This window comes from Acromyrmex echinatior, chromosome 9, assembly GCF_024713525.1.
Source record: "Acromyrmex echinatior isolate Ae372 chromosome 9, ASM2471352v2, whole genome shotgun sequence".
NCBI lineage: Eukaryota > Metazoa > Arthropoda > Insecta > Hymenoptera > Formicidae > Acromyrmex > Acromyrmex echinatior.
Window position 1 is genome coordinate 732,931 of NC_141860.1, and position 23,730 is coordinate 756,660.

Genomic DNA, 23,730 nt, shown 5'->3' on the forward strand with positions numbered 1-23,730 from the left:
ATAAGACTTGAAAGTTACAATACTGCCAGCATTAGTATTACGCAAGGTGTCCGACTGACTAAAACATCTCGTTGTTCAGGATCATGTTATAAATAACATTAGTCAAGATCAAGACCATTGGAGATTATAATATTATTTTCATTTTTGCATAAAAATGAATTTTTAATGCAAAAAAATAAGAGGAATAATCTCTAATAGCCTTGATTTTAATAAATGTTATTTAGGGTGTAATCCTGAACAACGAGAGGTTTCAAAGGATTCAAGAGGTTTTAGTCATCGGTCGGACATGTTGGGTAATACTATTGGGAGTACAATTTAGTTCGTAATTCCGTTTTCTAAAAGATGGCTCCGGCTGTTGTGAATGGTTTATAATGACAGCTGATTTTAGCGTTTTCAGAGAGGTTAGACATCTGCTAATAATATTCAGTTTATATCGCTTTGAGTTTCATACAAAAACCTTGATTTTTACTGTGTTTGAAATGTCGAATTTTGTGTTAATCAAGCAGCATTTACGGGAGGTTCTAATTTTCTGCTTTAATTGGAAGAAAAGTGCAGCTGAAGCCCATCGAATGCTTGTCGAAATTTATGGTGACACTGCTCCAACTGATAAATCAATGAATGGTTTCGACGTTTCAAGGATGGAGATTTCAGCGTTGAAGACAAGCCTCGCTCTGGACAGCCACAAAAATTCGAAGACAAAGAATTAGAGGCATTACTCGAAGAAGATCAGAGGAGTTTGCAGAATCATTGGGAGTAACTCAACAAGCTCAACGTTTCTGCACAATTGAGAGCCATGGGAATAATTCAAAAACAAGGAAATTGGGTGCCTTATGAACTGAAACTGAGAGACGTTGAAAGGCGATTTTTCACTTGCGAACAACTGATTCAAAGACAACAAAGAAAAGGTTTTTTGCATCGGATTGTGACTGAAGATGAGAAGTGGATATTCTACGACAACTCCAAGAAGAAAAAATATTACGCTAAGCCATCGGAAGACGAAAAGTACTTAATAAAAATTAATTTTATAGTGTTTTAAAAAGCTTTTGACATCGGCATTACATTCTGGAATAAAAAATAGGATGTTCCATTTTTTTAAAATCAATGTGATCTTGATCTAATCTTGATCTTACAACGCTACTCGAGATCAGTAACTACATCATATAAACCCTACAATTTTTATATGAGACATTTTTCTCAAAAATGCTTTATTTTCGAAATATTCGACCATTTCCTAATTTTTTTAGGACCTTATATGCATGTAGATCGTAGAATTTCATATATTTGTTTTATAATCCGCCCCGAACTTTGTTATATCGCAGAATGGAGCAATGGAAGGTGAAAACTCCCGGTCGCCAGATGAGTGCAAATGCCAATCAGAGAGATAAATACTCCGATACGGAGCCGATGAAGGAGCTGTCAGGACATCCTGTGCCCGAATAATTTAAGAGCTTTACCAGCGACGCAGGAGTCCATGGAAATTTATATTGCGCGCTCTAAGATGCAAGGATTCGCGGCTCGTAAGGACTTATACGATACGCGAGGTTGTGTGATTGACAAGAGCCAAACGGCGCGTGGTATGGCTCCAATTAAGGGGGGACTGAACGGAATCTGCGGAAAGCTCCCGGCCGACACTCATTCTGTGGCTGAGTCGGCATCGATTGTGAAAGGATGCAAACTTCTCCGCTGTCGAGAAAATTCAAGAAGCAGTAAGCTGTCGAGAAGCAGTGAGCTCCCACGTTCACAATCCAGGATTATTGCGACAAGGACCAGAGGAGGATATTGAATGAGACAAATGTCGCCACCATTATAAAGCTGCCCATCACCGAATTCATAGCCTCGAGTAGATCACGCGTGGGAACTCGCGTGGTTGCAAACGACCGGTATAATGACCGTCGTTAAAATCCAGGGAATTGAAAGCCACGTGCCATTCATCCGAGCGTTGTCATTAAGAAAATTATTAGCTGCTGATCTGTGCTCGTCTCTCTTGCCACAGTCATTTTTCGTCTTGTTTTGTATCTTTTGTGCTGTGCCGAACCGATTGCTGTAACTGTATCATGTGCTCGGATTATCGTTCGAATTCGAGGTTACCTTCATAAATAACATTCTTTGCTCGGAACACGAATTATTGTACGCTGTCGATTTGTCAGGAATATTTAGTCGTTGTACTTCCGAAAGTGATCGTTCGAAAAGTTAAGATCTTAAGATATAAAGTATGATCGTTGAATCGACGTTAGAAATAAGTTATAATTGTCCGCGGAAGTAGATCTTGTCAAATTCAATTTAGGGAGCAAGACGGCAAATATTGATTGTAACTCGATTCATTAAATATTATTATTATTTCTTTCATTATTAATTTGTGTGTGGTTCTTGTAACGTATTTCCCTCGTCCTCTGACAATTTCTCTACCTTTTCGACCCACCCCTGTTGTCGTCGCGAATTGGGAGCAAATAATTTTACGAAAATAGACGAAAGTAGACGAAAATTATCGAAAGAGTGGCACGTTCTCTCGTGCTTGGCACTCAACTTGTTTAGTGAAAAGCTCTAATAATTGTGGGAATTTATCTGTCTGTCGAGATCCTATGCTTATCTCGTATGAAAATTCCTTTTAGTAATAAAAAATCACAGAGCACGCGACGAAGTTGTGCCGTCATTCGCGCGCACGGTTACAATAATATATATTATATATTATATATTATATATATTATATATTATATATATATTATATATATTATATATATATTATATATATATTATATATATATTATATATAGTGACGGCACAACTTCGTCGCGTGCTCTGTGATTTTTTATTACTAAAAGGAATTTTCATACGAGATAAGCATAGGATCTCGACAGACAGATAAATATATTTTAGGACCCTATATAAATACATATATATATATATATATTATGTGTTGGAATTAATTCGTAGCGTTTTACAAGTGATGGGAAGTACTTTCATTAATGTATTTTTTAATGCTCATGTGAAATAAATAACATTCTTTCATTAAAAAACGCTACGAATTAATTCCAACACCTAATATATATTATATATATATATGTATTTATATAGGATCCTAAAAATACTTTATTTTAAATAAATGCATTAAGATTTCTCGAAAACTATGGTAGATACGGAAAAATGTTTCAAACAAAAGTTGTATGGTTCGGAGGGAGACATAAGAAGATACCATTGATTTGACTTTAGATGACGTCACCAAAGTCACATCAATTTTTTTTAATAGAGCACCCTATTTTTGATGGCAGAATCTAATAGCTGATGTCGAGAACTTTCCAAAATGCTATAAGAAAATATTTTTCATTAAATACTTTTTGAGTTATGATGCTTGAAAGTTACCACCAGCATTAGCATTACAAGGTGTCCGACCGACGGCTAAAACCTCTTGAATGCTGTTCAAGATCATGTCTTAGATAACATTTGTCAACATCACTGGAGATTATTTCTCTTATTTTCATTTTCACACTAAAAATTCATTTTTATGTAAAAATGAAAATAAAAAGTACAACCTCTAATGGCTTTGATCTTGACAAATGTTATCCAAGACATAATCCTGAACAGCATTCAAGAGATTTTAACCGTCAGTTAGACATCTTGTATAATGTAATGCCGGCAGTAACTTTCAAGCTTTGTAACTCGAAAAATACGTAATGAAAAATAATTTTATTACAGTGCTTTGAAAAGCTCTTAACAACAGCTATTAGAGTCTGTTATAAAAAATAAAATATTCCATAAAAAAAAACACGATGTGGCCTTAACCTGACCTTGGCGACGCCACTCAAGGTCAAATCAATGGTACCTTCTTCGAACCATATAACTTTTAAAATGAGTAAAAACAAAGAAGAGAGCTAATGAGAGTTTATTTGCGGTATGTAGTGCGAGAATAAAAATCGTTTATTATCAATTCAAAAGAATATAATTAATTTTACTAGATGTTTCGACTTGCCTTCGAGCCATCAGTATGTCTAAACATTTATTGTAATTCTCTCAGTCCTTCATGGCGAGACTTGCCAATCTCTGTTAATAGAATAAGGAGATTGAGTCGTCACTCTTCTCGCCATGAAGGACTGAGAAAATTACAATAAATGTTTAGACATACTGATGATGGCTCGAAGACAACTTTTGAATTGGTAATAAACGATTTTTATTTTCGCACTAAGTACCATGAATAAACTCTCATTAGCTCTTCTTTGTTTTTACATTCGACATTCTCGAGAGTTATTATTTGTCTTATTTCCATATTTTTGTTTGAAACATTTTTTCGTATCTTTATAACCATTTTCGAGAAATCTTAATACATTATTTAAAATGGGACACCCTGTATATACATACACACACACGCAGTGCATTAGAATTATTTTTTATAAGATGCGTAAACAAATAAAAAGTTGCGCCACTATCAATAATTACATCGCAGATTGTACTGCTTGATTTATATTACATATTATTAGCTATCACGACGAAGCTCGGTATAACTTTGATTATCACTGCTTTTGTAAGCGTAGCTGAAACCTAGCAATATAACCTGATGGCCGATATTTCCGTGGAAAATTACTGAATACGGTTGAGTTGATATAAAATTGCAATATTGTTGCAATTTTGAATTTATGATGACAATTGAGCTAACACATCATCGAACTGGCATTTCTAGCTACATTATCTTCTAAGAAACTTCAAAAGCTTTCCAAGAGATATATATCAATAAATGAATGAAAAGCTTCTAAAACGCTCTTACCAACAGAGACATCGGTCATCATGTTTCGTCATGTGTCGGAAATCTTTGATTCGCGGCACGCAAAGAATCGATCTTTCTCTCAATCTCTTCAATGTCCGGCCCATCGTGCACAAATACAGAGAAGGCATTTTGCACGGTCATGGTATTATTGGCCGGAGCTGACGGATATAGTATCGCTGGCGGTTGACGCGGTATCTGACAACGGAAGCGGTAACGATGGTGGCAAGGATGATGCCGTGGATTTCAGTAGTTCGTACTGTCCCCGCGGCATCCGAATAGTGGATGGTGATAGCATCACGTTCATATTCTCAGGTAACGGCGGAAATACATTGTTCTGAAACTGACCGGACACGTTGCCCACCGGCTCGTAGTTTGCTACCACGATCACCTTGCCGCTTCTGCTGCATGCCTTACCGACCCCGAAGTAACAGCTTCTCGCCCATATTAATTGAGTGAAGTGACCTAGAAAGAAAGATGCTTCTTTGAATCATTTTCCATAAGTTAAATTAATTAGATATGTATTAAAATTCATATCATGCATGTATCTATGAATATAATATTATAAAGGATGGGGCAATAACTTTGTCCATCTTAAACATTTCCGCTATTTTTAGAGATATGAAAATATTGTAATTACAAAAGTTGTACAGTATCAAGAGGACTCTAATATATGCTGGTAATAATTTTTCTAGGTGGAAACGCTTCAGAGATTTCAAGGTCACCTCTTTTTTTTTAATGCATGCTGTACTTTTTTAATCTTAGTGTAATAACGGATGTTTAGACGATTTCAATGACCTATAATAAAAGGTAAAATTTAATAAGAAGTAAATAAAGAAGTAAATAAAGAAAGAAGAAGTAAATAATTCTTACGTCACAAAAAGTGCTCGAAGTAATGTCCATTTACATCAATGCAACACTGCAATTGAATTCCTGAAGCATATACACTTCTTAACATTTCCGGACTGATTGTCGCATATGCTACAATAATTCGTTGCTTCATATTTCCCGATGTGGTCGGCACTTACACTAAGATTACAAAAGTAAAGCATGACATTTAAAAACATGGAGGTGACCTTGAAATCTCTGAAGACCTAAAAAAATTATTACCAGCATATATTAGGGCCCTGTTAATACCGTACAATTTTTGTAATTACAATATTTTCATCTCTAAAAATAGCGGAGATATTCAAGGCGGACAAAATTATTGCCCCACCCCGTACAATATAATATAATAAATTAAAGAACAAATATTATAACACTTATCTTCTTTCATCTCTAAATCGTAGTTGATAACTTTCTTAATTCTAGACACTATAATCTCTTTTTTACCTGCGTTTACATTGGCATGGAGAATATCCGGTTCCTTGAGAAAATCGTATTGCTTCACAGCGGAATACCAGTAAGACGCGACTTCCTGTCCCGTGATATCGCCAGGTACCGCACCACCAGGACGACAATAAAGATTGTGACCTACGTTCCGATCATTTTTATAATAGAACGTGTTCGTATGCGCCAAATGATTTGCCCATGATTGAGCGTACTCGCACAACTGCAACACGTTGAGTAATATCGTATATAAGTATACGTTAAATATAAATATCGTTTAAATTTATAACATGGCTTTCGACCATTTTCATGCCTTTTATAGTTTTCGTTTTACTACCTGCGGTGACATCGTCAACGGAGGTGCGTTATGCCGTTGCCGATAAACATTGTGCCAGCAAAGACACTCGGTGATAAATTCGCTGTCGCGCCAATCAGTTTCCAAGTCACTCCTATCATATGTGATACTCATCGGTCGGTTGCTTAGTATCTGCAAGAAAATCTCCTCGTGATACATGCAGAGCAATCATTCCGATTTACATCATCTACGATTTACATGATATGCTGCACGTGATATATGCAACTCTGTTCTCATGTTTTCATTTAAGACACTTGCTTTCTTGAGTCTTCGAATACTATTTATTTTAATTATAAAATGTAGATTCTTAAACTCTCGTGAATTCCTGAATTCGCAGATTTAGGTAAATTCTCGAAATCTTATGTCTTTAATCTTTGGACTTACGCGAGTAATCATACAATTCTTAAATCTTGGAATCATCGAACTTGCAAATATTGAAATTTATAATTTCTTTCGAATTTCTGAAGATTCTTCCATTGATATTTAAATTCTTAAATTTTGAACTATTACTGCTTTCTGGATAAATTCTTAGATATCTACATCTTTTATCTTAATTTTCTTTTAAAATTTAAAGACCACTGTGGTATTCAGTCTTCAGGCTCGGAACATTGCATCATCTCAGATGCAATTTCAATATGAAGGAAGTTTTAATTTGCGGAATATTTTTCCATTTTTATGGAATTATTTCAAATGGTCAAACCGAAAATTCGAAGAATGAAAGTCAACTGAAAGATTGTATAGACCAATGCAATGGTATAATTTCCCGATTGTATTTATTATCCTGTACGGCACAGTCATGCATAGGAGCCGAAACAACAGTGCGCCGCTCCTGAAACTTTAAAGTATCGACCCAAGTACTTTATGCGCGTGCTCCTTCGCTCTTTTGATTTCGTATTCCATAGCGATTTCAAAAACAGTCGCATATCGAGTAAGCCAAGGACACAATGGAAATTATATTCCGCGAACCTGAAACGTATCCGGCGCGTGACGTTAATCTTTAATTGCCTGGATATACAAGAAAACACAATCTCATAGTTAATATCAACTTCACATTTCGCAATTATTCTAAAAATGACAGAATATTAGTTAGACATTTGATAATGCAGCATGACAATTTTTTATCTTTTTAGAATTATATTCAATGTATCCTGAGCTTTCAGAGTTAACACAATTTGGAATCCAAGTCCCCAATTCATTAGATCATCTAGCAATTAAACGCGATTCTCGAGAGAAAAAAAATACGCTAAATAAAAAAGAAAGGAAGGAAGAGACTAAATTTTACAATAGTTATTAGAGATAGCTCAATAACATAAAACATAAATAGGAAGAAGCATACAGCCACATACGCAAGATATTTTTTGCCAAAGTTATATATTTAAAATAAAAAATGTAAACATTTCAGTTAAGTCTTGGCTATCATCAGTATAATAAAAGAATGCGAGATGTTAAATAAAACGCCAATTAAGATATCGAAGTGAAGTTCATATCCGTTTTGGTAAAAAATATCTTGTGTATGTGACTGTATGCTCCTTCCTTCTATTTAACAGACTAAATTATTAAATGAGTTTATCTAGAATCAAAATCATTTCATTTTAAATCGAACAAGACAGTATCTTTCTGAGTGTGTATCGCGAGATTTTCATCGTCTACCTTTTTCAGAAGTTTCGGTCGATTGTCCAATTGTTGTTGAGTTAGCTCGTAGTTTATCGAGGACGTGGTGGCTATGACGGGTAAATGACTATGATCAGTAATTCGATTCGTCTTGTATAATTTGCTCTGTTCTAGTCTTTTCCTAAGATTCTCCAAAGCTTTTGCCTCTTCGCGCTTTCTGGAGGGCGGCCAGTTCTCGCTCGAAGTGTGGATCATGGTGATTCCGGCACATGGTGAATCCTGACAGAGATCAAATTAACAAACTTAAGACTTTTATAGAGACACTATTCATCTTAATTTACAATGTACGACTTGTTCAGAAAACATAAATCCATAAGAATCACCAAGAAGAGAATCTCTTTAATAAAAAGATCTCCTAAATTTGGGAATTTTGGGGTGATTATTAATATTTCATATTTATTGCGTTGGAAGTCCGACAACCATATCGGCATGCAATTATCATTTCTGAAATTAATTCATTTTAAATGAATATATATATATATATATATATATATATATATATATATATAGTTCAACATCTTAATATTCAGACCGTAGTGGTACTTCGTATTTAAAGTAATGTATTTAACATAAATGGTCTTCCAATCATATTGTTTATGCACGCTCGCCTATAATGCATAACTCTCTATACATATCAGTTATTGCGAAGAATATTGCTAAGATCTCGATAGTTTAAAGGCTTAGGACGCTCGCACGGAATGCGATCCGAATTCGACTCTCGACCGAGCTAATATTTTTCGCAATAAATTTATTATAGTTTTTAAGATTAAATTTGAGAAATTTGGGGGAATTATTAATATTTCAGATTGATTGTCCGTTGCGTTGAAAGTCCGACAATCATATCGGCACGCAGTTATCATTTCTGAAATTAATTCATTTAAATGAATGTATATAATAGTCAACATCTTAACATTCAGACCATAGTGACGCTTCGTATTTAAAGAATCTCTTTTGTTTTCCGAATGTAAAAAGAGAAGAGTTTAAAAAATCTATTTAAGGAATATATATATGTATATATATATATATATATAAATTCACGACGAGAGAGAGGGGGAAGGAGGAGGAGAGAGGGAAGGAGAGAAGGGGGGGAGAGAGAGAGAGAAGCTACGGAAGTTGAATGAAATGTCTAGCTTTGAAATATCCAAATCGTGTGTAATGACAAAGAATTAATGATATATGAAATAAATAAATGAACAAATATTAATAAATATTAATTTAATATAATTAAATATTAATGAAGATAATGATAAATTAGTAGTAATAAATATATTCATAAATTAATTACAACTGTGAGAAATTCATAAATTAATGAATGTCGCGTATAAAGTTGCATTGTTGCAAAAATCACGTAATATATATATATATATATATACATATATATATATATATATATATATACATATACTTACTAATAAAACAGATTAAAAAACATCAAAGAATATTTATGTATTAGGTGTTGGAATTAATTCGTAGCGTTTTACAAGTGATGGGAAGTACTTTCATTAATGTATTTTTTAATGCTCATGTGAAATAAATAACATTCTTTCATTAAAAAACGCTACGAATTAATTCCAACACCTAATAATTTTATGTAATATGCAGTATTGTGATGTGTAATCCAAAATGCTTTGAAATTGTTAAAACAAAAAATAATTGACATGCACAGATGTAGATAGAATAAGATTTTTTATGTTTCTCCTAGGTCGTCAACTTTCAAGTTGAAGAAAAAAGATAAGAAGAAAAATATGAAAGTATCTGAAGCTTTACTTTTCCAATGCAATATATTAATCTTAAGACAACGCGAATCCTGAGCGCCCCAGTGTCTCTCTTTCTGGTTATTAACGATCATTTGTGAATGTCAAGATTCTCGTGCTTGCATTCGCCGAATCGATGCACGAGGCGATTTCTCGGAGAAGCTTCTTTAGGACTTGTTCATTTAGTTAAATGAAGGCTTTAGAATGGAGGAGAAATGTGGACAATCGCGATTCCAGAGAGACTCGTCCAAGGATGACCAACCTTGGAATGATTGCTGTTGGAAAAATTGAAGTCCAGGTGTGCGGTCTGACTGAGCAATCGTCGGCTCGCGGGGCACCGATTACGATTGATCATCTCCTTCTGCATCGCATATTCGATGAAGTAGCTCTCGTACTCAGACGCGTTGTCGTGCTGCGGCAGGAGCTCGGCAGTCTCCTCCGCAGTGCCGTACGCGCGGCTCATCTCGCGCAGTTCCATTGCGGACGATGCACCTCGCACCACAGCACCACGATCCACGGTCGTGCCGGATCAGGCGCATACTGACCAAACCATCGACCGAGCCACCGAGCTTCAGCCAGCCGCGCAAAACCACAAGCGTGACCCGCGATACACCCAATCGCACAGTGCCGCTGTGCTGCAAACTGTGGACGTACGTCAGGATACGTGTGCGCGCCAAGTTCATTGCGGCCATTCGTCTCAATACTCACGCCTGCGAAGTCCTGTATGCAGTATGAGACATTACATACAAATTGTTTATAATACCTATATGCTATTTAGCAATCTTCCAGTTAATGAGATGCTAAAATTGGACATATAAAGTGAATTCACTTCAGAAATAGTTGACTGATTATATGCAAAATTAATATTAATTTTCCTTTGGAAAAGAATAATGAAATCGATATGTAACCGAATTCATTTTTTGCCATCATTGATTGATAGCGCTATAACTATAATTACTCTTTTTTTTTTAATGAGATTTGTAAATTACATAATAAACAGTTACATGATAAAACAGTGACTCTTGGTATAAGTTGAAATACTTGTGATTTATCTTCGATGCATTTTTTAAAAATCAATATCAGCTATCCTTTTTCTCATACAAAAATTTGTGCAGAGCACTGATCAATTTTAACAATACCTCATCAATAACTATTTACATCTACATATTTGAATAAGCAATTTTGACAAATATGAGATAAATAATATATATAATTTCAATCCCCTTTTTGTGAATTATTTGTATGTTGCTAATGATTGATATGTTGAAGATGTGTTATTCTTCTTTTTTGCATAATTTTCAATTCTTTATTCAAATTAAATACTATGAAAATAAATAATTCAAAAAAATACTATGAAAAAAAAGAAAATCAGATAAAATGGTATAACTTTTAAAAGAAATAAATATCAAAAAATTATGAATCATCAAAGACGAACAAAGTTTAAATATTTTCCATAATATAAAAAAATACTTTGGAAGTTGATAAAATGGAAATAAAACATTATAAGTTTTACTATCATTCAGGATATATGGATTCAGCATAAATATATAATAAGAGAAATACTTTATGAGTTCATCATTATTTATTATACAGAAATACATTAATCTTGGCTAGCATCTACATTCTCAGTTTGGAGTCCCTTGAATGACGAAACAGATATATATGTTACAAGAGTATACAACTTGTTTGCAGAGTCCTCATCGTCATTCCTCCTCCTGCTTAATCTTACACGAACTCTGAAGGGAACATTTCTGAAAAAAAAAAAAAGAATAATGTATGGTATATCCCAGAATAATAATTTTTTTATATATAGAATCAACATTTTTGTAACTGCGTAAAAAATATAAGTTATTAGGTGTTGGAATTAATTCGTAGCGTTTTACAAGTGATGGGAAGTACTTTCATTAATGTATTTTTTAATGCTCATGTGAAATAAATAATAAATAATATATTAAATTGAAACATTTTCTCATATATTAAAAGATGTTCAGTAATGACTGACTATTCAATATATGATGATTAAATCTATATTAATGATTGACAAGTTACATTTGAATGAATTATAATCAAAGAACTTCTTAATTATGTAAACTTGAAGCTCTTCAGTAATTATATTGAAAGGTTTTATTGAAAAGATACCTGATGCCTTTTGACCACAATTGCTTATTGAGACGCGTATCTATCCTAACATCAGGTGTACCCATCTGCTTTTCTGCAAATTTTCTGATTTCCTTGATGGCTCGTGGAGCACGTTTCTTAAATCCAACACCATGAAGGCGTTTGTGAAGATTCACAGTATATTCACGAGTCACTACCTCGTTGATAGCACTCTTCCCCTTCTTTTCAGAAGTCTTAGCCATTTTTCACCTGTAATTATGAAATTACATTATAAAAACAAATGTACATGATTGTACACATATATTAGGTACTATGGAAAATTCATATTGTTTCTCCCTCTATAAGCATCTCTTGAAAAAACGACACAAAGTTTCTGTGGTGCTTAATATCACTATGAGTGCGTTTCAAGTTATACATGAAGCACATGATGTATCCTTCTTTATTAATTGATAAACAACAAGAACAAATAATGCATTATGCGCTTCATGCATAACTTGGAACGCATCATATATTTAAGTAACTATCTCATGAAAAAGATTCACATTAAAAATATCTTAAATTGAATAAAATATAAATCTGTATATCTCATGCATACAATAAATTCATAACACTATTTAATTTATTATAACTATTATTTGGATTTAATGTCTACAGTATTGAATGAGTCTGTAACTAAGATTACTATGACCAATACAAAAAAAATCAGGGTACCTATCATGGAACAAATCAGAATGAATTTCAATCAAAATTATTCAATTATTGTATAGATTTTCTATTGTGTTTTCTAGGAAAAACAGAAGAATTCCGATCCGAATTCATTCCAAAATGTTCCATAATAAATGCAGGACACCTATGAAATGGACATCCACTTTTTTTGTCAAAATAGAAAAATATACACAATACGTTTTAAAATTTTACTTTTCTGAGCTACTGATTTTCAATGGCAATCAGAACATTTCATCTATTTAAAAAAATCAGAACGCTTTCAAAACCATTCAAAATCAAGACATGCTAAATCCTGTTAAATCAGGATGCGGATGATATAATCCTAGTATAATTACTTTCTATTTACATCAATTCTCAGACAATTCTCACTTGTGATATCATAACTCAGTTAAATGCGCGTTCCTTTTGCAGTCTGATAAATAAGATTCAACTGGGTTTTTATTTACAATTTGCAAAAGATTAAGACTGTGCGCTTTAAGCCTATTCTACATGATCTTTATTTCCTGTTTCTTGTTTTTTACCTTTTGCTTTTTTTTTCGTTTTATCAACAATTGTATTTCTTGTTTCTTTCGAAGTTCGTTAACTTTTATCTCAGGCGAACAAAAAACTGGATAAGAAGCAAAAACACAAAATGTAAAAAATAGCAAAAAACAGAAAGCACATTGTAGAATAGGCTTTAGCGAGTCTCACAGACTCACTTTAAAAATGAAGTTATGAACCTGTGTTGGCATGTATTTTTTGTCTTTTTACTAAAGTAAGCAAGTAATGACGTCATTAATCTAAGTATGAAACATTCAGCTCACTCCAGATTCAGTTTCACTTGTGTGTAAATGGAAAGCAACTAATAACGAGCAATATAAATCGTGATGTAGTTCAGTCGTGTCTTCTTCTTAATTAATAGCATCTGTTTCTAAGAACAAGCCTTTAAAAGTCAATACCAGAAGCCAGATCACGTTTCAAAACAGAATACATAAAAGCAAATTTGGACACAGATGCTCATTTAAAGCCGGTCACACTTTCCAAAAATGTTGATACAACACTCCGACCGAAGTACGTCCACCTCAAGCGATCTCGAGTCTCGAAACTTAAATGATTATTTTCGAATAACGGCCAAACGGATCAGATATGATGATTACTTGGGCATTAATTTATAAGAGGAAGATTTATCAAATAATATTTTATACGATTTAAATGCTCGTCAATAATATAGAATAAGATGTTTAAGGATTATAATTCACGAAAAATCACAACTACCTTCTCCGTACGCTACTTAACCAGAAAGAATCAAGCAATCAAATATCATTTTTCGTCGTTCCTAAAGTCATTGGAATTCAAGACGGCAAAACGACTAGGGGTATGCTTAGGGTGAAATCACACGGTACGGAAAAGAGCTGTAGAATAGAGAATGCGTCATTGAAACAACCAATTAGCGCTATTCGGAATGACGCAGAAAAACGCTGATTGGTTGCTTCTATGACGCATTCTCTATTTCGCAGTCGTTTTCCGCACCGTGTGATTCCACCCTTATCGAGTGATTGAATATGATTGGTTGAATCTATAAATAACAACTAATTATGTTCTTTTACTTAGCGAGCAAGCTAATCTCTTTGTCGACTTAAACGCACTCATTAAGGGATCGTTTCTGTATCTTGAAATGAGGTCAAAATTATATAAGTAAGCGAATTTATTAGAATACTGATTATTTCATTGGTCAACATCTAATAAATTTCCTTTTTTAATTTTCATCTTGTTTGAAGATACAGAATTGACCTCTAGGTCTGTTTTTAATATCGTTCGTTTTATCTCTCGGGAGCTGCTCGGAGTCGCTCCGAATAAACCTAGTATACTTTTGAAATATAAAGGCCATTCTACATTAGTCATATCGTAGCGTCGGAAGCGTCATGAGCATCACGACTTTAAAGGTCGTATCGTAGCATGGAAAGCGTCGTAACATCATGCTACTTTAAAATTAAAGTATCGGATTGGCTGAAGCAACAAGTGAGCTTGTGACTTGCGACATTTACGATATGACCAATGTAGAAGGTTTGTTAGCATGCTCCAAATTAACCCAGAGAGCACTTGGATCACAGATAAGGTGGAACAGTTGCATTAATGTGCTCCAATGTTCAGTGACACGAACGGATTTAGGGCAAGGCTGCGTTCCATTTCACACATAATGTGCATGATGTATCATTTATCCTTGTTTAATATTCGGTGAATAAAAAGCATAAATGATATATCACCATGCGTGAAACGGAAGCAGCCCAAGTGAACATGTCACCTAATCTAATCCATAAAATCACTCGAACGGGTCGTACTACCTTCTGAAGTGAAGCAAATGCTCTTAGATTTGTTCGCGTCGTACGTTCTAACATGTCCAACACGCTCTATGTCACCGGAACCAATATGACGACTAGATGTTCGCGTCGCGTTAGAGCATACTCCATGGATCAATTTAAGAACACGCTCTATTTGTCTCACCAGAAGGTGAGTACAATTGGGACATGTTAAGCCGGTTCTACATTAGTTGCAAGCCGATCGCAAGTTTGTTGCAACAGCCAATATAAAGCGTTGATTTCAAAATGTAAGCTTCAGATTGGCTGTCGCAACAAACTTGCGATCGGCTTACAACTAATGTAGAATCGGCTTTACGCAGGCAAGCGTAATGGTTGAAAACATACTGTATCGAAAAAAAAGTATTTCATATTTATTTTGTATAATGTATTTAATAAATTTTTTTATAAATATAAAAATATAATATAACAATATAATATAATATTAATAAAATAAAATAATAAAATAAAATAAAATAAAATAAAATAAATAAAATTTAAAAAATAAATAAAAATAAAAAAATTTTTAAATAAAATAAAATAATATTAATACAATAAAATATAATATAATATAATAATATAAAAATATAATATAACTTTTATATTTATTAAAACCGTATTTATTTTACATAAAAACGCTTTTCAAATAATCGAGGTAACACAAAATAAATTTCGAAACGAAACGAGGTACGTGTCCGATCCGTTCGAGTAATTTCACGGATTAGGTTAGGTGCTCACTTGTCCTAATCTATTCGTGTCACTGAACATTGGAACACATGAATGCAACTGCTTCTTACCTATAATCCAAATGCTTTCTGAGTTAATGTAGAGCAAACAACGTGAACCTTAAGATTCACAGTACGTACGACTAGAGAGCCTATAATCAGAGTGGCGCCATACGAGAGATAACGTCATATTTTAGCGAAATTCTGCGAGAGAGAAAGAGATATACGGTCTATTCAACAGACTGTCAGTTTTAGGGTTAGGTGCAACAGCATTGAACGACATAGATACGTACAAAAAGTACATTGATAAAAATAAAATTATCGAAATTATTTTAGAAATATGGTTGGATGTACAATACCATTTTGTATTCAAACAATTCATTAAAAAAAGGATATGTTATGAAAATAATTCCGAAAGACACAGAAAGTGAATGAATTAAAGAATATAAATGGCAAATATAAAAATTGGACACCGTCAAAAAATTCATCTGTATGTGAGGTAAAGTAATTTATTCTTTATAAATAATGTATTTAAAATATTAAAATAAAAATGTAACATAAAATATACACAGATTAATTATAATATCTGAAGACACGGTAGTGTCTTGTACACTAAGTATATGTATAGTCATCACATTGATTACGAATATAATTCTTTCTCTTTTTGTCATAATTTTTTCATTTATATATCATTGCATTGTGAGTCTAAATCAAATAATATGATAATTACGATATTTAATATATAATATTTTATGAAATGGTATATACATATATAATATTTTTCTGAATTTTTGATATCTTTTATATTATTACAGATGCATTTTGCTTCTAAAATGTAGAAACAGAGAATGAATAATAAACTAACGCATTTAATAGCGCATTTAATAGCGCAAATAATGTTCAATAAATAACGTTTTGTATAAAGTAATGTGCAATATTACAAAATGTACAATATTGCAATAGTACAAAATAAATGAAATTTTATAATAAATAATATATACAGGGTGTCCCATTTTAATTGCCCACCCCAAATATTTCGAAAACTACACATCCTAGAAGAAAAAGTTTTAGACAAAAGTTGTAGGGTTTCGAGGGGGGCATCCAACAGTGACCTTGACCATGACCGTTACCATGGCCGTCAAGGTTAAGTCAAAATTTTCAAATGGAACGCCCCTTTTTTCACACCGCAATTGGAAAGAGGAAGAAATTTTACGTCCGAATATGACCTTGACCGTGACCTCAATGTCAAGATCATGTCAAGATGAAATCCAAACATCTTGAAAACTATGTGCTCTTGCAAAAATGTTCGACACCAAAGTTGTGAGGTTACTTAATGACCATGATCATGACCTTCAAGGTCATTTCAAGGAATTAGAAAGAGGAGGAAATTTTACGGGTCTGAATTTTGTGTGATCATAAAAGCAAACTCCCAATGAAGAAAACTATTAGGTGTTGGAATTAATTCGTAGCGTTTTTTTAATGAAAGAATGTTATTTATTTCACATGAGCATTAAAAAATACATTAATGAAAGTACTTCCCATCACTTTCTACTACTTTTGACCATCTTTCGGGCAGTGAATGAATACCGCGTCGGAAGAACTGTTCATCTTTAGATGAAATCCAGGAATCGAACCATTTTGTACAATCTTCGTAAGATGTGAACTTCTGCTCGCACAAGCTATGAGCTAATGATCGAAACAAGTGATAGTCGCTAGGTGCAATATCAGGAGAATACGGCGGGTGCGGTAGCACTTCCCATTTAAGTGTTTCCAGGTATGTTTTTACCGGTTTTGCAACGTGTGGGCGAGCATTGTCGTGCAGCAAGATGACTTTATCGTGTCTTTCGAAGTATTCCGATCGTTTTTGCTTCAATGCACGGCTCAAGCGCATCAGTTGCCGTCGGTAGAGATCTCCAGTAACGGTTTCATGCGGTTTTAGCAGTTCGTAGTATATGACACCCTTCTGATCCCACCAAATACAGAGCAGGAGCTTTGAGCCATGGATATTGGGCTTTGCCACTGATGTTGATGGTTCGCCGGGCTTAACCCATGACTTTCTGCGCTTTGGATTGTCATAATGGATCCACTTTTCGCCACCGGTAACAATCCGATGCAAAAAACCTTTTCTTTTCTGCCGTTGAAGCAGCAGTTCGCACGTGAGAAAACGTTTCTCAATATCCCTTGGTTTCAATTCATATGGGACCCAATGTCCTTCCTTCTGGATCATGCCCAAACTTTTAAGACGTTTTCCTATTGTTGAGAAGTCAACTTCCAATGACGTAGATAATTCTTTAAGTGTTTGACATGAGTTTTCATTGAGCAGTGCCTGCAAATCGTTATCTTCAAATTTTTTCGGCTGACCAGGTCGCTTCTTGTCATCCAAGTCGAAATCACCAGCTTTAAAACGTGCAAACCACTTCCTACACGTTTGCTCAGCCAGAGCATGTTCACTATACACATCCACTAAAATACGATGAGCTTCAGCTGCACTTTTGTTCATATTAAAGTAATGAAGCAAAACTCCCCGCAAAAACACTTTATCTGGCACAAATTTTGACATATTCAATGAATTATACAGTATTGTTATTTATGATTTCAAGAAAGGTTATGTACGGCAAATGACGTCCTATGATAGATGTTTACAATGTATACAGAACTATAGGTAACAACGAAATAGTGTACTGCTTGTGCCATCTCTTGTAAAACGCTACGAATTAATTCCAACACCTAATAGTTATAAAGGACCATTTTATGAAAATTAACCCTTACTCCGTAATCCTTTGTTTCGGCACCTTAAATCTGTAAACCATGGTCTTTTAGATCCTGTGCCTTTTTTAAACGGTAAAAATGCTTTGAAAAATCTGCAGAAATTCATGGAGCTTCTTAAAACCCTCAACTACAAATCCCAATTAAATATTTCGGGAAAAATAATTTTTTTATACATTTCTTATTTGAAAAAAGTGGAAAAACCTATGGAAAAATCACTTGTTCTTGCACTTGCGGGTCTTGTAGACCTTGGGTTACAGGTTAAGGGTTAAAGATTTACCTTCGACATTAGTGTTAACCGATGTGTACGGCGTGGAGGTCGTCGAATGGATTTCACACGTCATTGGCCCTGAAAAAGGCCGATATTAGTCAGCAGTTGTTGGACCATGTAAATAACTGAATGCCAACAAAGGCCAGATGTAATTAAGCATCCAGCCAGTTTCCTTTGTTCACTTGAATAACTGAAAGATTCTTATTTTTCATGCGGAAGGCAGATTGTCATTTGTTTTAGTAGTATCTAAAAAGTTGTCAATTTCTATTTATGTAACCCATGTTTCGTTTTAGTTTCTTTTATTCACTTGAATAACTGGAAGATTCTTAATTTTCATGCGGAAGGCAGATTGTCATTTAATCTAGTTATACTCAATGTTTATTTCATAAAGTAAGAAATTTTGATGTTGTCTCGAGCAATAACAAGATCTTTGGATTTCTGTTGTTTGTAGTAGTTTAACGGTTATTTTAGATTTTTTTCTGTCTTTTTTTTCTGTAAACCGTAATCATGGGCGATTATCCGCCTAATGAAATTGTTGATATGATTCGCCAAGTTGGTCGAGCTGAGCATAATTATTCACTAGCAGCGCGCTTTTATGCTGAAAAATATCCGAACAGGCGTCATCCTGATAGGAAGACTATAAAAAGGCTTTGCACCAGAGCTGAGAACGGAAGTCTAAAAAGAGAGCGACGAAAATCAGGTGCTAGTGAAGAAAAATCTGTAGCTGTTGTGGCAGCTGTTATTGTGGATCCTCATATGTCAACAAGAGAAATAGAAAAAAGGCATGGTATCAACGGCCAATCGAATCCTGAAGGCTCAAAATTCCATCCCTATCACATTCACATGCTTCAAAAATTAGAAGAGACTGATTATCCTCGACGTTTAGCTTTCTGCAACTGGGTGCAAGGCCAGGTGGAAGCAGATCCAACATTCGTTGCAAAGGTACTGTTCAGCGATGAAACCACCTTCACCAATACAGGTGACGTTAATAGGCATAATATGCATTATTATGCAGATATTAATCCACACTGGAAAAGACATAAGGAGTTCCAACGTCAATGGTCGCTTAATATCTGGGCTGGCATTGTGGATGATTACATTGTGGGACCATATTTCTTTGAGGAAAATTTAAATGGTAATAACTATTTAGATTTTGTTCGAACTGAGTTACCAAATCTTTTAAGAAATGTACCTCATAATATTCAGGAAATAATGTGGTTCCAGCAAGATGGGGCCCCGGCACATCGATCTCGACAAGTAAAAAATTACTTAAATGAGCGATTCCCAAACAGATGGATTGGTCTGGGAAGTACTACGCAAATTTGGCCACCACGATCACCGGACTTAACTCCTTTGGATTTCTTTCTTTGGGGATATCTCAAAGAGAAAGTCTATAAAACGGAACCCACAACAATGGAAGATATGAAGGACAGAATTCGAAGGGCATGCTAAGATATTCCTCCAACTTTTCTTCAAAATGTAAGAAATTCCTTCCAAAGAAGAATTAACAAATGCATGGAAGTGAATGGAGAGGCATTTGAACATTTAAAATAGATCCCTGAACTTAATACATCTTGCCATGGTTGTTTGGGCATTTACTAACTTATTCAATTTCACTATTAGATCTTACCTTTATTGGTTGGGTTGTATATACACTTTATTTTGCCTTTGATGGCTGGATATTGTATAAATTATCCAGATTCTCCATTACATCTTGCCTTTATTGACTGGATTATTCATTACATTTTGCCTTTGTTGGCTGGATGCTCCATTACATCTTCCCTTTGTTGACTGGATGCTTAATTACATCTGGCCTTTGTTGGCTGAATGCTTCATTACATCTTGCTTTTGTTAGAATTCAGTTATTTACATGGTCCAACAACTGCTGACTAATATTGGCCTTTTTCAGGGCTAATGACGTGTGAAATCCATTCGACGACCTCTACGCTGTACACATCGGTTAACACTAATGTCGGAGGTAAATCTTTAACCCTTAACCTGTAACCCAAGGTCTACAAGACCCTGCCGCAAGTGCAAGAACAAGTGATTTTTCCATAGGTTTTTCCACTTTTTTCAAATAAGAAATGTATAAAAAAATTATTTTTCCCAAAATATTTAATTGGGATTTGTAGTTGAGGGTTTTAAGAAGCTTCATGAATTTCTGCAAATTTTTCAAAGCATTTTTACCGTTTAAAAAAGGCACAGGATCTAAAAGACCATGGTTTACAGATTTAAGGTGCCGAAACAAAGAGTTACGGAGTAAGGGTTAATTTTCATAAAATGGTCCTTTATAACTAGTTTTCTTCATTGGGAGTTTGCTTTTATGATCACACAAAATTCAGACCCGTAAAATTTCCTCCTCTTTCTAATTCCTTGAAATGACCTTGAAGGTCATGATCATGGTCATTAAGTAATCTCACAACTTTGGTGTCGAACATTTTTGCAAGAGCACATAGTTTTCAAGATGTTTGGATTTCATCTTGACATGATCTTGACATTGAGGTCACGGTCAAGGTCATATTCGGACGTAAAATTTCTTCCTCTTTCCAATTGCGGTGTGAAAAAAGGGGCGTTCCATTTGAAAATTTTGACTTAACCTTGACGGCCATGGTAACGGTCATGGTCAAGGTCACTGTTGGATGTCCCCCTCGAAACCCTACAACTTTTGTCTAAAACTTTTTCTTCTAGGATGTATAGTTTTCGAAATATTTGGGGTGGGCAATTAAAATGGGACACCCTGTATAAAAGTTTTATTATTTTATATACAATATTTATTTATTATCATTTTTTAATTTGTCACAATTTTTGAGCATTTTTTAGCATGAATTCAAAATTTAGAAAATAATACGTTTAAAAAGCTGGAGGGAATGGCTAAAACATGGCGGACCAATCATAAGTGATACCCGTATCGCGTCACTCTGATTGTAGGTTCTCTACGACAGCCATCGTATGACATCTGACATTCACTGTTAGGCCTGAGATTTATTTTCTGTTTCTGCACTGGTTGCACTAGTTCAAAATGTGTATATTAATGCTCCTGCACACTGGACGTGGAAAAGCTTGCCGCGCGATAAAATGATTGTAGTTGATTGGTTCTTACATTCTAATTCGGATTAAAGGTTGCCGCATACAAAATTCCGTAACATTGACCGTAAACTTAAGCCGATAACCCAATCAGAATATTGCTTTAGATCTCCATACTCTACCAGAAATAAAAATAGCAGTAAACTTATCTAGGCGAGTTTAAACCGGTTGAAATTCATCTTATTGCGAGATTATGGATAAGTTTACTGTTATTTCCATTTCCGTTAGATTATGTAATCAAAAGTAATATTCTGATTGGTTCATCGATTTAAGCTTATATCTTACGTATAGTGTTATGGAATTTTGTTTGCGGCAGTCCTAAACCCTCGGTGGAAACTGAGCCAATGATGACAGATTGGGCTCGTTTAGACCCGTTTTACAATCAGTCATATGTCGATGTCAGCTGTCGCTAGTCGTTTGTCGTATGTTATATGTTGCACATGAATATGACTTGCTATTCTACAATTGAGTCGTTGATCGAAGTCGGAACAAATGTAAAGAATGAATATTGAAACGTTGAATATATATTCAAATTTATTATTAATTTGGACGCAAATTATGAAAATAAGGTTACTTTTAAAGAAACGTAAAAAGAAAAGTACAAGAAGATGGTGGATAAAACCTCATATTACCACACATATGAGACAGAATTTTGGTGCTCATCACGCATTATTTATATACTTTCAAATGAATGAGCATGAAGAATTTTTTAAACTTACAAGTCAGTAAACAATTTGATTATTTACATGATTTACTAAAATCAAAATTACGGAAAAAAAGTCATAGAAAAATCTTTGCCAACAGAGATACGTCTTGCAGCCACATTGAGATTAATTTAGTCATTATCCTCTATTGCAAATATTATTAATGCAATTTCCTTATATTTTATTTGTTTTCAAAGATTTAAATTTATTTTCAGCTTTCTTGCTCATGAAGATAATATTGACAGATTGCTTGCTCGATGTCATTTGCTGATGTCATTTTAATGATATCGAGCGGGCAATTTATCAATATTACTAAACACAGCGTTACAAATGCTCATTTAATGAAATTTACTGGTACTTGGACTTGTAACAAATTTTACACAACCACATATGGACAACACATGTAATTGTAGAATAATGTGACTCCACTTGCTTGACGACTACTATGTATTGATTTACAATAATTAGTTTTATAATATTGAAAAGGATCAAAACGATGATCGAAACGTATATTATTCAAGTTATTAAACTTGAATAAATTTATATACACGAATTCATCCAGTGTTTCATCAGCTCTTATAGGCATTTCTTAAGTTTGATACAAAAGGATTAAATTACAAAATATTTTTACGTTAAATAATAATAATTTAACAAGTAATCTGAAAAATTATCTGACATTTATATCATAACAGTTTTTCAAATTTGTGGATATTTTTTGCCACATATTTCTTTTTTTGCTAACATTTAAAATCCACATCACGTTTATCATATAAACAATGATTTTCGCGAACAAAATCAATAATTATTTCATCTACATTCAGTGATTTTATAATATAATATAAATATATCGATATATCCTTATAAAAATATCTGTTTATCCATACACAAATGTGTCTGAAGGTTATGTTTCATCTAGTCGTAGGCGGAATTGACCATCTTCTATTCCGACAATGACAGTCGATTTGCGACAACTTCACTCGACAACCGACAATTCAGTGCGCATGCGTACGACACCCGATTCCGACATACGATTGATTGTAGAACGGGTCTTATGGCATTTTACGGCATGTGGAGAGGGTACGGCGGTTAGCCGTCATGACACACACAAAGGCATGAGTCCATATCCATATGCGGTTACAATTCA

General features: G+C 34.2%; 2 protein-coding genes and 2 long non-coding RNA genes across 10 annotated transcripts in view; 2 read left to right on the forward strand and 2 right to left on the reverse strand.

The window, feature by feature from the left end:
* The window catches only part of LOC105151146 (uncharacterized), a 54,132-nt gene extending 43,749 nt beyond the window's left edge, over window positions 1-10,383 (reverse strand). For 3 of the 7 annotated variants that reach the window (XR_015546252.1, XR_015546251.1, XM_011064691.2), the window contains exons 1-5: window positions 10,122-10,383; window positions 8,085-8,324; window positions 6,417-6,566; window positions 6,083-6,302; window positions 5,099-5,215 (exon numbers count right to left, since the gene is read on the reverse strand). Coding sequence is in view for 2 of the 7 variants with exons in the window: in XM_011064691.2 (XP_011062993.2) it covers window positions 5,099-5,215; window positions 6,083-6,302; window positions 6,417-6,566; window positions 8,085-8,324; window positions 10,122-10,337 (943 nt within the window). In the remaining 5 variants the exon portion in view is untranslated. Of the gene's footprint in view, window positions 1-4,259; window positions 5,216-6,082; window positions 6,303-6,416; window positions 6,567-8,084; window positions 8,325-10,121 lie in introns of those variants that run through there. The other 4 variants (XR_846799.2, XR_015546250.1, XR_015546249.1 and 1 more) reach the window with 2 other exon arrangements.
* Window positions 6,576-8,439, forward strand: LOC147908460 (uncharacterized). Its single transcript, XR_015546254.1, has 2 exons — window positions 6,576-7,468; window positions 8,220-8,439. It is a non-coding gene; the product is annotated as an uncharacterized LOC147908460 (long non-coding RNA).
* A 1,039-nt stretch (window positions 10,384-11,422) lies between the features above and the next one.
* On the reverse strand, window positions 11,423-14,106 carry RpL31 (ribosomal protein L31). Its single transcript, XM_011064689.2, has 3 exons — window positions 13,958-14,106; window positions 11,999-12,226; window positions 11,423-11,610 (listed from the first exon to the last, which is right to left on the reverse strand). The coding sequence occupies exons 2-3, from the start codon at window positions 12,217-12,219 to the stop codon at window positions 11,460-11,462; spliced, it is 372 nt and encodes a 123-aa protein (XP_011062991.1). The 5' UTR covers window positions 12,220-12,226; window positions 13,958-14,106; the 3' UTR covers window positions 11,423-11,459.
* Window positions 14,107-15,696: 1,590 nt separating this feature from the next.
* LOC147908461 (uncharacterized) lies at window positions 15,697-16,755 on the forward strand. Its single transcript, XR_015546211.1, has 2 exons — window positions 15,697-16,260; window positions 16,577-16,755. It is a non-coding gene; the product is annotated as an uncharacterized LOC147908461 (long non-coding RNA).
* The last annotated feature ends 6,975 nt before the right edge of the window (window positions 16,756-23,730 follow it).

Coding starts and splice junctions, on each gene's coding strand:
- RpL31 (XM_011064689.2), bottom strand. CDS start 12,219: ATGGCTAAGACTTCTGAAAAGAAGGGGAAGAGTGCTATCAACGAGGTA. Junction 11,611..11,998: donor TTGTGGTCAAAAGGCATCAG/GTATCTTTTCAA, acceptor TTTTTTTTTCAG/AAATGTTCCCTTCAGAGTTC.